The sequence below is a fragment of the Panthera leo genome, chromosome D1 (assembly GCF_018350215.1).
Source record: "Panthera leo isolate Ple1 chromosome D1, P.leo_Ple1_pat1.1, whole genome shotgun sequence".
NCBI lineage: Eukaryota > Metazoa > Chordata > Mammalia > Carnivora > Felidae > Panthera > Panthera leo.
The window spans coordinates 76116197-76132775 of NC_056688.1; the positions used below are offsets into that span (position 1 = coordinate 76116197).

Genomic DNA, 16579 nt, shown 5'->3' on the forward strand with positions numbered 1-16579 from the left:
CCTTCCCTGTGTCCCCAGCCCTGGCAGAGTTTGGGGACAACTACCGTGACGCCCTCACCGTCAGGTGCTTGTGTCCAGATGACAGATCACCCTCCACTTCTCTTGATGCCTCTTTGGCACGGACACGTCTTGCAGGCATGCTCATTCTGGTCACTCTTTCGCGTGGTTCTTCCAGGTGGTGTACTTCACGGCCACGTTCCCGTACGTCGTGCTTGTGATCCTCCTCATCCGAGGAGTCACCCTGCCCGGAGCTGGCGCTGGGATTTGGTACTTCATCACACCTAAGTGGGAGAAACTCACGGATGCCACGGTGGGCTTATGCTTTCATTCACACCCCAGGGATGAGTCTCGCTCTGGGACAGTTTGACAAAAGGGGTCAGACTTCCTCCCCCAGGGTATCTCGCTGTCCGCGTTTACAAGGTCCTGATAACCAAGGACCATTACGCACTCAGGAAATCTTTAACGAGAAGTGGGCAGCTGGGGTTTTTTTCTGATCCCTGGAGTGGTTGTCCTACATAGCTGTCCTGTATCCGGGGTTGAGGTGCAGGCGAAAATGAAGAATGCAATGCCCGTAATAGCACTGGGCCACCTCACACGACTCATTGGGTACTAATTATAGTGTGTTGGGAATGGAGTTTTGCTGGGTGGAAAATAACAGCACTTAGGCAAACCACAGCAATTATAACTTAAAGGGCTCAGGCACATTTGCAGACTTCTGGCACACCCACACGGAGCCAGCACACATTTGGACTTCCTCTTTGCGTGTTCTGTACAGGCATATCCTATTCTCACATTCCCAACCCAAAAACCTCCAAATGAGGGGGTGATTGGCTGGTAAGTGAATTTCCTCACCTTGAAGAAAAATCGGCTTATACACAGCATATTAAGAACCTATAGCTTGGATTGGGTTTGGCTGCATGTAACAGAAAACCCCAGGTAATGACAGTGTGAACAAGACAATTTTCTTTCCCTTTGATGCACGGAAGTGGCCCAATGTACATAGTTAAGCACTGGTTGGGTGGCTTCGTAGAGTCCCAGGCTCCTCTGTCTCTGTCCTCACGTGACTCACTTCTGTGTAGTCGCCAGAACCCCTGCCATCGTATCCAGCATTCCAGGTAGCACAAAGAGAGTGCAGAAAGAGGTGGAAATAGGTACCCTCCCTCTCTTAAAATAAAGGAGAAAACCCCAGAAGTTCCACATGATACTTGTTTTTCACATCATTGGTCAGAAACTAAATCATAGGATAATCTTCTCGTAGCTGCACTTCCCCTTGATGCAGGGAGGGGTTCCTTTCACTCGATGAATGGCTGTCTTTACATGAGACCACAGCTTTGTTACTCAGGAGTGTGGGACAGTGGATGGTGGGGTAGGTGCACACTTGCCAGCACAGGCTTGAACTTTCTCTTTGCACATTATAAGCACAATTTAAACACTGGGTTTAATTTATAAAAATGATGGGAGGTCTATTGTACAAATCACATAAACCTCTAGCTCTGACTCCTGAGTGGCCATCTGGAGTTTTATGGGGACAATTAAGAGAGATCACCAAGAGAACCAAGAGGCGTTGTCAGCCAAGTTCGAGGAGGATGTGGCACCATGCAATCCACTGTGCTGAGGCCCAGATGGTTTTACTAAGGCGAGGAGCTGTAGAACTCTAGAGTTTTAATACCAGCTGTAATCTGTAAGGACGTCAGTTTAAGAAGGTATTTCTTTTGTACCCATGACTACGTTTGCTGTTCCGGTTATTTATCGAGCACGTATGCAGCTAGAGAGAGGGCTGTCCCTTTCTGTTCACTTCTACGTGGCAGGACGTACAAGCATGGCCTGTATGTGTAGTCTGGTTTCCTTTCCTTCAATTAGAATGGAGGTTTAATCTCCCAGGGAATTTACTGCCCCTTTTTGGCTGCCAGCACAAATGATGTATGTTTCCCATTGGTGTTGGTGTGCCTTTCCCCCTGGGGAGATGATGTGGCCCTGACTTTGGGAGACTCCCCTCCCCTCCTCCAGTGACCTTGGATCTTCTCTCCCTTTGCCTCCCAGGTATGGAAGGATGCTGCCACTCAGATTTTCTTCTCTTTGTCTGCTGCATGGGGAGGACTGATCACTCTCTCTTCTTACAACAAATTCCACAACAACTGCTACAGGTACGTGGAGGCACTTGATAACCCAGAGGTGGCTGCTGCGTGGGAATAAGGTCTGGGAACAAATCAATGGACTGACTCATCAGACACCTAAGGCCACACCATACCCTCACACTTAACGTGAGGTAGAGCCAGAGGGTTGCTTCTGGCATAGATGGAACCACCTGCTAAGTCCTAGCTGCCGGCTTCTGGTGGCCTGGACCCCAACCTTCAGGGCCGACTCTGACACATGAGCTCAGTGGCTCTTTATGTGATGGGGTTGAGCCTCCCCAGAGGTTGCTGTGCAGCTGGCTGTGTCCCGGGATAGTCATTTGTGAGCTATCTAGTCTATGGATACAGTTGTATGCTGGTCCCTGATGCAGTGTGGTCACTGTCCCTTGGCAAATACATTGCCAGAGATCCCAATAAGAAAGGCAGCAAGGTACAGGGGAAAGAGAACTCTGTTGATGAGCATGTTAATTCACGGAAATGTTAGTAGATGTGGTGGGCATCTTTTCACAATGTATATATGCATCAAATCATCAGGTTGTATACTTTAAATATATTATAGATTGTATTTTTCAGTTATACCTCAGTAAAGCTGAAAAAACAATGCAAGATTTGAGTCCCTTTCTAGATCTATTAATCAGAATATTTGGAAGTGGGGTGTGCCCAGGAATCTATATATCCAGAGAGGATCCTCAGGAGATTCTGATACATAGTGACATTGAGAATATTTGGATGGTGTGATGTTAGGGAAGCCCAAAGACCTCCACCCAGGAGAGCCTGGACAGCTCCTGGAGGAGATGACGTCTGAAAGTTAAATACATCTACAACAAACAATAAGAAAATACAGTCTATTCTATTGTTGAGCTGATCTAAAATAGAAAAGAAGGAAGAGAGGAAGGGAGAGAGGAAGGAAGGAAGAAGGGAGGGAGGGAAGGAAGAGAGGAAGGGAGGAAGGAAGCAAGCCAGCCAGCGCTAGAGTCAGTTGGAATTGGATTTGAGTTATGACTTCATTTACTAACACGTGAGACGTGGGCAAAATATCTCATGTCTCTGAGCCTCTTTTCTCTCATCTATAAAATGCAGATTATATATATTATATTATATTATATTATATTATATTATATTATATTATATTATATTATATATAAATGGAGAGGTAAGAGATGATGTATGCAAAGTTTGTAGAACAATATTTCACACATAGTAGGTACTGAATCAATGGAAGCTGCCATTATTATTATTTTCTAATAATGTATGAGGTATTTTGTGAATGAAGAGGAAAAGATTATAGTTAAGCTGTGAGCTGAGGTGGTTGGGATGGCTTCATGGAGGTGAGATCTCTACTGGGCCAAATTTCAGCAGGTGCAGGGGAGGTGGGAGTTTATTTCAGGTGGCAGGAACAGCTAGAGGTGGGAATGAGACTGAATGTGATGGAGATGTGAGGTGGGAGCGGGTCTGTGGGACTGGAACAGAAGGTGTGTATGCAGGAGGCTAGAAGGAAATGGGCCTGAGCTGGGCGGAGGCCAGGTTGGAGACAGCTTTTGTACTAGCTTGCTAGGGCTTCCATAACAAATACCGCAGAGTGCGTGGCCTGAACAACAGAGATTAATTGTCTCACAGTGCTGGAGACTAGAAGTTCAAGATCGAGGTGTCGGCAGGGTTGATTTCTTCTGAGGCCTCTCTTTGGCCTGTAGATGGCCTTCTACTCCCTGGGTCTTCACGAGGCCCTCCCTCTGGGTGTGCATCTGTGTCTTTTTTTTTTTAAATTTTTTTTTTTAACGTTTATTTATTTTTGAGACAGAGCATGAACGGGGGAGGGTCAGAGAGAGAGGGAGACTCAGAATCTGAAACAGGCTCAAGGCTCTGAGCGGTCAGCACAGAGCCCAATGCGGGGCTCGAACTCACAGACCGCGAGATCATGACCTGAGCCGAAGTCGGACACTTAACCGACTAAGCCACCCAGGCGCCCCTTGCATCTGTGTCTTAATCTCTTCCTGTTAGGGCACCAGTCATTTTGATCAGGTCTCACCCTAATGACCTCCTTTTAACTGAGTTACCTGCGTGAAGACCCTATCTCCAAATATAGTCACATTCTGAGCAGCTGGGGTATTAGAACTTCAACATATGAATTTGGGGGCACACAATTCAGCCCATAATGGCCGGAATGCCAGCTAAGGTATGTGAACTTCTCTGGTCACGGCTGCTCGTGAACTTATGACCCGAGAATCAGTCTGAACACTGTCCAAGGGGACGCATGGCTCTGTGCTTTGGTAGAAAGGAGGCTCTGTGATATGGCAGAAAGAACATGGGCTGAGGCAGTAGGTCTGGGTTCAAATCCTGACCCACAATTAATTAGCCCTTTTCTTTCCCTGTGCCTCAGTTTCCTTATCAGTAAACTAAGGGGCCAGATAAGGTGGGTTGTTTACTGAACACTTGCTCCGTGCCAGGCTCTGCACTGTGCAGAACATCACATGGTTCTCTCCTCACAACCACCTATGAGAAAGGTGGGGTCATTGCCACCACTTAAAATCACTGTGGAAGGAAATAATTTGCTCAAGGTCACGTGACCAACAGGTGGGAGAATCAGGATTTGAATTCTCTCTGAGGTTCCATCTAGCTTGACCTCTCTTTTGAGTCTGGCCAGGTTGGCTGGACAGGCAGGCTGGGAAACTGCAATCATATTGCCAGTAGAGGGCGCCGGGGTGAAGGCAGAGGGCTGGTCTCCTAGCCTGCCTCAACCCCTGGGCTTTTGTGTGCCCCACCCCAAGGTGTCCTCAAACCCTGGTGGCATTTCATGGTCCCACCGCCTTCTCTTCTCTCATATATGATTCCTGTCCTGGAGTCCTTGAAAGGCTCCATCCCGTCCGCTTCTGCTCTGATGGACAGTCTTGCCTCTGCTACTTTGATGAGGGCAGCCCTGGTTCGAGAGCACGTAGAACTAGAGTCTTGACCCAGGGGCCCTGGAGTAGGGCAGTTAGGAGAAATCTTTGGTCAAGACTGGTTGTTCCTTTCCGGCCCACAGTGAAAACATGTTTAGAAATGGGCACGTACACACATACACATGTGCATTCAAACACAGGGGCACACATTTGTGTGTCCTTCTCCTTGTCCCTTCCTGCTCACAGAGCACACCTAATGGCAAACTCTTGTCTCTTCCCCAGGGACACTCTCATTGTAACCTGTACCAACAGTGCCACGAGCATCTTTGCCGGGTTTGTCATCTTCTCGGTTATTGGCTTCATGGCCAACGAACGCAAGGTCAACATTGAGAACGTGGCGGACCAAGGTACCGTGCGTTTGTCACCCCGCTGGTGCAGGACAGGCTCCAGGCTCGCCTCACGAGCTCCTGACCTATGCTCCCCTGGGAAACTGGCCTTCTGGAATAGGAGATGGTGGGACAGCCCAGCACCGCCTTGTGGAGAGACTCAGACAAGCTTGAGTAGGAAGCTCATGCAGGGTCAGAGCTGGCCAGTTCCCAACCAGAGGGGCTGGTATAGAAGCCCCGTTCCTGCTTCCTCTCCTCTCTTTGGTTTTCCCTTTCCTCTCTTAATGCAGCTCCAGCCTGAATAAGTAAGATCTATGCCTGTTATGCCTGTCAGGGGCAAGTGGAGGATTCTTTGGGCAGCGCCCAAAGAGGATTCTCCAGCACCCTGGAGCTCATGTGGACACAGCCCGCTGCACGATGGCATCCCTCGCAGAGGGTCTGTGGAGACCGAGTGCTGATGCCTACTACCCGGAGCACCGACTTCAAAGCAGCTTTTCCTGACAAAGCATTTTCTGTTTGTTAGGTCAGGTGTGCTCTCAGGGCCTTCTGCTTAGTTAGCAATGCAGACCTGCAATTTTTTTTTTCCCCCAGTGAGTGGAAAGGTTGGATGGTGGTGGTGGGAAGGATGTAGAAAAAAATGTTTACTCTCCATCCAAGTGATCCCCATATTAATGGGTACTCGTGAGTTTATAGAGAGCTTTCATTTTCATCTCAATCTGTTATTTCCAGCACAGCGTTTTTGTAGATAGTGTTTAATATTTTTATTTAACTCTTTGTTTCCTCCCAGCCTTACTCCACAAAGGATCCCGTGATTAAGGGATTTCATTGTGGCTACTGTCTGTCATTTCAGTCATTCTCTAACCAGATGTTCGTGGGATGCCTTGGTGTTGGAACTGCGCCGGGACTGTGGGGACAGGACAGGGCTTCCTCCAGGGAGCTCACTGCCATTCCCAGATCATGCTCCAATGCGAGCACTTGAGGGAACTAAGCCCTAGAAATGTCACCTTCTCCTCGGGCTGCTGCTGGGCTCTCAGCTGGCTCCCCAAGGATAATTAATTAGGGCTTCAGTGATGCTGCTGGTGCACAGTGGGCCTCAAAGAGTTAAAGAGCTGGCATACTCCAGGGGGGTAATTACCTCTGCCAGGAGAGAATGTTAACCCCCCAGGGTGTTTGGTTCTTCAGCACTGCATTAAATTAGAGTTGCTGAGTGAATGCTACCCCCCTGCCCTCCTTGAAACCTCTCAAGTCCCTGGGGAGCAGGGAGGGGAGGGAGGGGAGAAAAGGCCTTGTCCTGGGGTGGGGGGTGCCTGTGCACCCCAGCTGTCCTCATTTCCTCTAAGCAGAGTAGCTGGAGCAGGGAGGTTCTGGCCCACTTTTTAGCAGATCTGAAGTGTCTGTGAGTTTTGTGACATTCCTGAGCTCATCGTGAACCAGTGGCCATGTTGCAGGGTTATGATTCCTGAGATGTGTGGCCACCTTAGCTAACTCTTCTGAGCTCTTTCCTGCCCCAGGAAAAGGATTTGGAGGCACCTGTCGCTAAAACCCAAACAGAATTTTGTTTTTCCTTTATAAAGAAAGACTAAGACAATTGCCCATGTTTCTTTCTGAAAACTTCCCCTTTCCAGATTTTTTTCACTTCCTCTGATTTAAATGGGGAGAAGAGCACTTCTTACAGGTTCTAATGTGTTAAATCTCTGGTTGTCACTGGCACAGGGACAGAGTGCCTCATTCGCATGAGGGAGTGGGCACTGGCTCATAAGGCCTCCTCTCAGACCCCCTGGGGCAGCTATCCCTTCATCTGAGTTTACACACATTCTTAAATGTGATTGGCAGGATGTCTGATTTTCTCAGGTATGATGGATGCTATGCAGAATCCAGGAGAGACATCTGGGGTCGGGGCCACAGTCAATGTCAGCCCCACCCCCTCCTAGCTGGGCCATGTTGGCATGCAGACATTGGGTACATTTTTGCTGACCCAACACTAGTAACTGTGTTTTGGTCTTTACTCCAAAACAAGTTCTCTTTAGTGACCTAACAATATTCTATTTTGTTTACCACTCCCTTCTTAGGGAGCATTTTTGTCAAAGTCATTGCTGTACATCTCAGCCATATCGGTTTGGGGGGAGCTGAGGATGGGATGAGTGATGACACCAGCTGTCCTCTGCTTTTACGATGAGCATAGGGAAGGGGGCATGTTCTCAGTCATCTACCCCAGAAAAGCACCTTCCTGGGAAGTCAACCTTTAGGGTCACCTGCCAACCACCTTCTTTGCTGCCTATGGAGCTGAAACTCATGGTCAGAATCCAACCAGAAGCTCTATCAGCAGCAGAAATGCTCATCTACCCTCAGATAGACTGGGTTAGACCAGAGTAGATGAACACAGATGTGCATATTGGATTTAGAGTTCCCAGATCTAGGTCCCTAATCATTCAGACACACTGCTGATCAAAATGAATACTCTCAAACAGGACTGACCATCCATCCAACTGTCTGTCTATCACCTGGATGCCAGTCCTTCCTTCCAAAGGCACAGTTCAGGCAGTGTATCCTCTGAGAACTTTTCCATTCGTAATAGGCTTCCCAGCAGAGTGGCCATATCCGGTGTGTTGTGATCGGTGTATTGCATTGACCAGAGCCCTGGTTGTGTTTTTAGAGACTCTCTAGGATAAAGCAAGACAGAGACCTCCTGTCCAAGTTGCTGACATGCAGAACCTCTTTGATCCCCTCTCATAGGAAGAGTATTGACGATCTTTGCGTACTGAGTTCTCACTATGTCCACGCATCGTTCTGAGCCCAGTGTGGGTACTATTATCCACATTGGTAAGGAAAGTGACATCTGTCCAGAGAGAACAAGCCTCATCTAAAGTCCCACAGCTGGCAAGAGGAAGAGCCAGTTTTTCAGTCCACAAGGGAAATGGAGTATGCCCTCCAGCCACTGGGCTATACTGCCTCCCAGTGGGAGAGGAGAGGAACAGGACTCGGACTCTATGGGACATAAGGGCCTCTTTGGGGAAAACTCTGCTGGGGCTCAGTCAATCCATTTTTCCAGTGGGGGAGAAAAAAAACCCTGAACTCTACAAAGTAATATAAAAATGTATTTAAAAAAAATCCACTTCCCAGCCACCTTAGATACACTGAGTTTGCTGAAAGTGATGCCTTCGCCTGTGTACTTCAGGGAGGCAGATGTAATAGAAGCAGGCCGAATATTTTGAAATCATTTCCTGCCCCCTGAAAAAGCAGTAAAGCCCAAAGAGCCAAATCCTGTTAAAGCAATCCACCAGGTCCTCGTGTCGTGGCCGTTTCAAGACCTTCTTGTCCGCTTTATGGGCCCGGCTGTCGCCAGAGCACTAAACTGGATTCCTTGGTGTTCTGCATTTGAGACCTATTTTGAACTGTAGTTTAATACAGACTTTTATGGTTCACATAGGAAGCCTTCAGAGGCTGGCTGTGCCGTCTGTTCAATAAATGCATAAAGCGGGGGTATCTTAAGCATTCAGGCTTTATATTTTAAATACCCCAAGGCCCTCGGCAACATTAGGAACTAACAACCTGATAAATTCCAGTTTAAAAAAGTGCTGTTATGCTTGAGTTATAAAAACTCCAGGTGCTGCAATATCTGATTTCCAAACGTGCGGTGGCTGTGGATTAACCTGGCATTCGCTTGTCTCTGCCACTATCATTTAGTTTTCTGTTTACGAGGAAATCTGTAACTGCTGGGTCTTTAGCGATCGTGGGTCACAGTAATCTTCCCAGTGAGGCTGCGAGGCAGGTAGGAATGTCTGGCAGGCTTTGTGAGAGCAGAGAAATGGCAGCTCAGACCTCTTCTGCCAAGGCCACGTGTTGTATTTGCTGAAAACCCTGAATCAGAACCGCTAGTTTCCAAGTTCCTTATCCACTCATAATCACAGTGAATAATCTGTGGGTTCTGATGATGTGTGAGGCATTGGTCTCAGTGCTGTGCCTGTGCTGTCTCATTTGTTCCTCGTAAACACCCTGTGAGGTATTTTTGTTATTCCCATTTGACAGATGGGCAAAATTAAGGCTTATAGAAATGAAATGGCTTGTCTTGAGTTGCATAGCTGGAGTCCTAGAGTCTGAATTTGGACCTGGATCTGTCTGACCATTAGAGTCCAATTTCCTTTAACCTTTACACTGTGTCTCACAGCTCCCTTTCCCCAACTAATTACCTGTGGATTCATGTAGCCCTGTCTTTACCAAGCCTTTGAAGGCAAGATAATAAAAGCAGTAGATGGATTCATGATTTATGCAAAAGGTTTCTCCTGGAGGAGTGACTAGGAAGACTGTGAAAGGCAGGAAATGATGTCATTCTTGGTGTGGTCTAACCTAGTGCTGGGTTTCTCAACCTCAGCGTTATTGACATTTGGGTTGCATAATTCTTTGTCATTGGGACTGGCCTGTGCATTGAGGGATATTTAGCAGCATCCCTGGCCTCTGCCCTCGAGATGTCAATAATCATCCCCCACCCCAGTAGTGAGAGTCAAAATTGTCTCCAGATATTGCCAAACGTCCCCTGGGTCAGGGGTGGGGGCCTAAACGCACCCTTGGTTGAGAATCACTGTTCTACAGGGTAATTATTATATATGCTCCCCCAACTCATCAACACAGAGATGGGGGGCTTTGTGGCGTATGTGTGGGATACAGCCTGGCCTTGGAGTCTGAGTTTCTGCTGTGGCACTATTTTTAGCCTCACCTCTGAGTTCACTGAAGGGTGGGCCTGATTCCCTTAGTCCTTCCCTTCAAGGAGTTTGAGGTCTTACTGGGGAAATGAAAGGAGATGAAGAAAAACAACCAGTGGAAGCAGCATATAATATGTCTGTGGAGAGGCCCCTGTGGGCTTCCTTCCAGGACGAGGGGGTCTGGAGCTGGGCCTGTGTGCAGTCATCTGTCTTGTTCCTTTTCAGGACCAGGCATCGCATTTGTGGTTTACCCAGAAGCCTTAACCAGGCTGCCCCTCTCTCCGTTCTGGGCCATCATCTTTTTCCTGATGCTCCTCACTCTTGGACTTGACACTATGGTGAGCCGCGTCCCCTTATCAAAGGAAGAGCCTTTCCCGAGGCCCTTCCCGAAGACCCTCTCGCCTGCTTCCTCTGTGCAGCCTGTGGCCAGGCTGGCCTTGGTGGTCTCTGAATGTTTCCCCAAGCAATGTAGGATGGTGAGGTACCTGTCCAGGGCTCAGGACAACTTTGTATTCATGGGTGACTCGTGGGGTCGTGCAAAGAAGCCGTTCCCTCTCCTTCCCTCCACTCTCCATGCAAGTTTTAGCCTGTGGACTTCCATCTTTTTTTTTTTTTTTTTTTTTTTTTTTTTTTCAACGTTTATTTATTTTTGGGACAGAGAGAGACAGAGCATGAACGGGGGAGGGACAGAGAGAGAGGGAGACACAGAATCAGAAACAGGCTCCAGGCTCTGAGCCATCAGCCCAGAGCCTGACGCGGGGCTCGAACTCACGGACCATGAGATCGTGACCTGGCTGAAGTCGGACGCTTAACCGACTGCGCCACCCAGGCGCCCCAGGACTTCCATCTTTGGTGTCACTTTGCCAATGCAAATTCTGTGGGGCTGGATAAGAGGGAATAATATGAAGTCGATTTTAGGGAGATTGCCGTGGGGCTGAGACTGCCACGAATCTTGCTGGCAGGGGCTCAGACTTTAGTGGTTGGCTCAAAGAGGGGTTTTCCTCAAGTTGAAGATCAAATTCGAGGTAAACTGGAGGAAAGGAATTTACATCTCATGAATACCAAGTGAAGCTTCACATGTCCTGACGGATGAGTGTGTGCAGTCTCCGGGGGCTGGATACGCAGTTTCTAGAGCTCACATCCTTTTGGATCCCCCTTGCTGGCCTTGTGGGTTGGACCCCAACAAAGCCTTTTAGACCCATCAGGGGAATGCAGTCCTAAGAACCAAACCTCATGCAAATACCTCTTTCCCCGGTGGGAAACACAAAGGACCTTGGGAACCTTTTGGGTTGGGTGGTTTGTCTCAGATGCCCCTCTCCTGGCACCGTTCCAGTTTGCCACCATCGAGACGATCGTGACCTCCATCTCAGATGAGTTCCCCAAGTACCTGCGCACACACAAGCCGGTCTTCACTCTGGGCTGCTGCATTTGTTTCTTCATCATGGGCTTCCCTATGATCACTCAGGTGAGCTGCCTGCTGGCCACAGGCTTGGGGTGGGGCACGTGGGGGCCCGATGGCTATCTGCTCGAGACTCTTAGTAGTAGTCGAGTCACTGCCATTCCAGTGTGGACAGCACCCAGTCATGAGGGATTCTGGCCACAGATAAAAACCCGTCACCTTGGCTACTAGTGTTACTTGTAGCATCTTCATAATTGAGATGTCGCTTCCCTGAGCCAACAAGACAGGTGTGTCCTACTTTTAAGAAAATAGAATACATGAAAATCCAAATTTACTGACCAGAGAAATTCCCAGTTGGTTACTCATTACACATGGGAGTCAAACAGCTATTGGATTCCTTCTAGTCCTGCACGTTAGCTTGCTCAGTATATGTATTGCTTTTGCTCTCTCTCTCTCTCTCTCTGTGACCTTGAGCAAGTCACTCCTTTGGGCCTTAGTTTCTTCATCTGTAAAATGATGAATTGGCATAAGATAGTCTCTAAGCCTCATCTGTCATGGAGAGGCATAAAGAGCAAGGTAAAGGTGCAGGGGGATGTGTGAGGAGTGCCCAATGACACCTAAAGGTCATATGAAGGTCAGGGGAGTGCAGATTTAGGGGTAGAGCTGTCTATTGCTTAAGGCAAAAATGAAACCATCTGCCTGCTTTCACATATACGTCTTCAGATGTTGACCTTTGCCTTTTAAGAGTGAGATGTTAGATCACTTTTCTGTGCTTGTTTTATTGATTGGCTCAGAGTCTCTCTCGAGGAATTGCTTTGCTAACATGGCAAGGCCCCCAGCCTGCATACTAGACTGGGATTAGGTTACCACTGTGGAGGGGAGGGGAGAGCCTTTGACTCCTGCTTGTATCTGACTCTCTTCCCCACAAGGCAAGGATTGGCTGTTCTAAGTGGGAAGAGCCAGGATCCAAGCCCACCGGTGTTGATCGTTTTCTTTTACCTACCAGGGCGGAATTTACATGTTTCAGCTTGTGGACACGTATGCCGCGTCCTACGCCCTCGTCATCATTGCCATTTTTGAGCTTGTGGGGATCTCCTACGTGTACGGTAAGGAGATTGCCATGCTGACTGCCAAGGGAGGACTTAGTGTCATAAGGCATCCGTGGCAAGTGGGTTTTCCATATTTAATAAGATAATGACAGGTTTAATTGCGGCTCCTTGGGAAACATAAGAGGGCTGCACCTTTATTTCCAAATTTGCCTCGGGACCACCGTGATCCGAATTTAACTGAGAAGCAAAAGGTGGCTGATGGTGAAACTCAGAAATCCCTCTTTGTTTCAGAAACTCCTAAGACCATGCCTTTGGGTATGGTCTGACACGTGATGACTTAGGATCTGTGGACGTGGCCAGATTAGGGAGGAGGAAAGCTGCTTTGCAGGTGTGAAATTATTTCCTGGTCTTGCAATCCTCATCGAGCTTGAGGCAAGAAGTAGCTTCAAGGCTGGGCCTCAGGTACCACAATGAGAAAAGAGACCACCAGGCTCACTGGTCTTAGGAAACTTTATTAACATAATGGAAGTCTGTGATGCAAGAACTCAATCCGAGCTTTTCCCAGGAATGAACTTCCAATTTCCTTACAGTTTAGTCTGTCCTATTATCACCATGGCAACCTGCATCCCGTAATTAATGGGGGCTATTATCAAGAACAATAGGAAGGTAGGGCAGCAAATGCCATTTTTGCCTTTTGTGTGGAGGTGCTTGTGCTTGGTGGGGGGGTGTCTCACCAGGGGATCTCCTGGCCCCCTTGTGTGCACTGCCAGTCACACAAGCAAGCCCTACTGGGTTCAAGGCACTAATGACTTCTCCGTACCTGGAAGTCTTAGAACCATCCACAGACTAAGGCCTCCCTAACATAGATAAGGTCACCAGAACCAGGAATGTGAACAATGCCAGTAGAGACTATTTGTATATTAAAACCAAAAAGACATAGCAGCATGCTCTAAACTAAAAAGAAATGCAGGGTATCACTTGGAACACACGATACACATAAAGGACAAATGTCTGGAGGAAGAGGGGTCAGGCCAGACAACTCTGCAGAACTCCCCCTTTTAATTAAAGCTGGGGGCCCAGAAAACTTCACTGTACGGCCAGGTATCTGTCGTTGGTAGGAGCATCTTGCTTTTAACGCAGTTGTTAACTTCCTGCCCAACAGGTGCTCAACAGCTTCTTGCTCTCCTGAAAACTTCATTAAAATGGAGGGGTGGTGGTGATGATCACGATGTGAAAAGGAAACGTCTTGGGTGCAAAACTTGGGTGCCCCAGAAACAGGAAGATACTACAGTCATTTGGGTGTTGGTAGAAGGGACATTGGTCTCAGTCTAGAAATCACATCCCCGTTGCCGGGAGAGTTTAGTTTCTGCTGGCCACAGACATGGGGCCAGCACTTTGGGCGGAAAAGATAGCCTGGAGTCGGCAGTGAAGGCTGATTGAGGACCTGCTGTTGAGTCAGGGTGAAGTGTCAGAGAGCCTTCTACCTGAGCAGACACTGGCAGGAACCCAGTCAATGTACCACTGTGAATCTTAGCTCTGTGCCCAGACACCAAAGGCTTTGCCATGGAGAGGCAAGAAGAGGCCCAGAGGCCCCCTTTTGGAGACTCAGCCCCTCGTGGTGGTCCGCTGGCAGAGTCAGGACGGAACTTCATTTGCACCCTTGGACCAAGTGCAGAGAGCTGTCTCGACCTCCTCTACTCTGTGTCCTTACTGCCGACTGCCACAAAAGGCACACTTGCACAATTCGATTCTATAAAACAGTGCTTCCCAGTGTGGATTACATACATCATTAAGATAGAGGCCTTTAAAATTTTCTGTTTTTAGAAGTGAAATTGCGCCCCCTCCCCATTATAAATCTGATAGATTTCTTGGTTCGGAAGGAAAAATAAACCCTGAGTGCCTTAGTCCCTGAGCTGTGCTAATTTTTCTGGGACCATCAAGAAAATTATCTGGACTCTAAGAGAGCTGGCGCTCAGCTGCCTCCAGAACCAGGCTGACTCTGTGTTGAGCTCAGGGTGAGCGCAGTAAGTCGGCATGAACCTCTGATTTGGACCTGGATAGAATTTTAAGATTTTTTTTAAGTTTATTTATTTATTTTGAGTCAGGGAGGGACAGAGGGAGAGGGAGACAGAGAATCCCAAGCAGGCTCTGCACTGTCAGCATGGAGCCTGATGCAGGGCTCGAACTCACGAAACTGTGAGATCATGAGATCATGACTAGAGCTGAAACCAAGAATCAGATACTTTACTGACTGGGCCACCCAGGTGCCCTAGATCTGGATAGAATATTAAGAAGTGAATCTTAGAAGAAAGGAAAAGCCTGAACATGTATATAATTTATACTCCAGAAAGTGGTATGTTCTTTACTCAGATGATGAGGCCAGACTAATGCAAAGTTAGTCTTAGGCCATTTAACATAGACCTGTGAAGAATGAAAGTGAACCTGACTGATGTGAGGCTCTCCCTTCCTGACTAAGCAAGTGAATGGCAGAGATTTGTGTTTTCTTTTTGGTTCTAATAGTCTCTAGACTCAAGATTCCAGAGGAGGAAGAGGTCATTTGAACACATAAAATATGGTGGGTGTACTTTGCAAGTTTTATCTTTGGATTTGAGTAGCTGATTCAGGTTCTGCAGTCAGGATTCCTCAAAGGCCAATATCTGGGTTTGAGGGATCCAGGTTGAAAAGTGGAACTCCCTATGTTCTGTGTAGGTGAGATCCCTTTAAGAGATTTTTAAATAAATAGAGTCACTTGGAAAAAATGATTTGTACCTTCCTGGAGCTCATCAGTTCAGGAGACTTCTGTCTGGGGGACCTTGTGCCTGAACTGCTATCACAAAGACCTCCTATCTGCTATCTGCTAGACTCTACATTGTGTGTTTCCTCTAAGATGCAACATGTTAAATTATCTTGCTTGTGTTTTCAACTTTGGTCAGTTACTTGTTTCATATCTCAGCCCCCAGACTGTCTTTCTCCACATCCTCATGAGGGATGTTAGATTCACACCAAACAGTGGCTTTTACGTGATGGAATATGTCCTTCTTCAATTCTTGTTACCCATCCTGCAGGCCGAACTCATCGAGGGCTTTGTAGTACAAAACAAAACAACCAAATCTCTCCAGAACTCTACGCATGCAAGCTTAACTTTGTTCCTCATGACTCCACCTTCTTTAAGAACATTGTTGACTGAAATGTCACTGTCTGCCTCTCATTCAGAGTGCAAATTCCCCCAGCAACATTTGCTGGGGCTCAGTAAACATTAGGAAAGACAGGCTGCAGTCCATTAATAACTCACGCAGGTAAATGTGTGAGTAAATGAACAGGTATTTATTAGGTGCTTACTGTATGTCCTGTGTGCTCCTAGGAAGGTGGGGAGGGATATTCAGGCAATTTGCCAGCTAGCTCCAGGAAGAGTAAGGCCACTTCACACTTAACATTGAGAGGAAGGTCAGGACTAAGCTGCACATCCCTGGTCAGGAGCTTTTGCTGCCCAAAGAAAAAGGAGGGCCAGAGTAGCCAGGAAAAATCTCAAGAAGGTACTGTCTGAGAGAGAAAAAGATATAAAAGAAAATAAAGACTGAGATTTAGTGAGTGTTGAGCTTATTGGTAACCAAGGTGGGAAAAATATGAGCTAACACATAGGGTTTTGGCTTTTAGAGATGGGGCCTTCGTTATAAAGGAGCAATTTGAGGTACACACAGTGCCAGAGGCCTAACTTGTGGGACCTAGTACAAAGTGAAAATGCGGAACCCCTCATTAAAAATGTACTAAGAATTTCAAGATGGCAACCAAAGACCATTAATCCAGGGGCAGCACCCTTCTGAGTGTGGGGCCCAGTACAAGTGCACAGCTCACATGCCTGGAGGCCAGCTGTGGCTGCACAGGAGGGAGAGCAGTCCCCTGAAGATCATGTTTAGACCAAGGGCAAGGGTATGGTTTATAAAGACAAAAGCCACAAAGCTGCATGGGTGAAAATGATTGGTTGGTTGAAACAAGTTTTTTATTTCTCAGTTTAGGGTTGGTTGGTTATAAGGAGCTTGTGG

General features: G+C 47.6%; 1 protein-coding gene across 2 annotated transcripts in view; it reads left to right on the forward strand.

Annotated features, from left to right (window-relative positions):
• The window catches only part of SLC6A5 (solute carrier family 6 member 5), a 65182-nt gene that overhangs the window by 36212 nt on the left and 12391 nt on the right, over positions 1–16579 (forward strand). For both annotated transcript variants that reach the window (XM_042906486.1, XM_042906487.1), the window contains 6 exons: positions 176–310; positions 2041–2144; positions 5291–5415; positions 10317–10429; positions 11425–11556; positions 12497–12596. In XM_042906486.1, coding sequence (XP_042762420.1) covers positions 176–310; positions 2041–2144; positions 5291–5415; positions 10317–10429; positions 11425–11556; positions 12497–12596 — 709 coding nt within the window. The remainder of the gene's footprint in view (positions 1–175; positions 311–2040; positions 2145–5290; positions 5416–10316; positions 10430–11424; positions 11557–12496; positions 12597–16579) is intronic.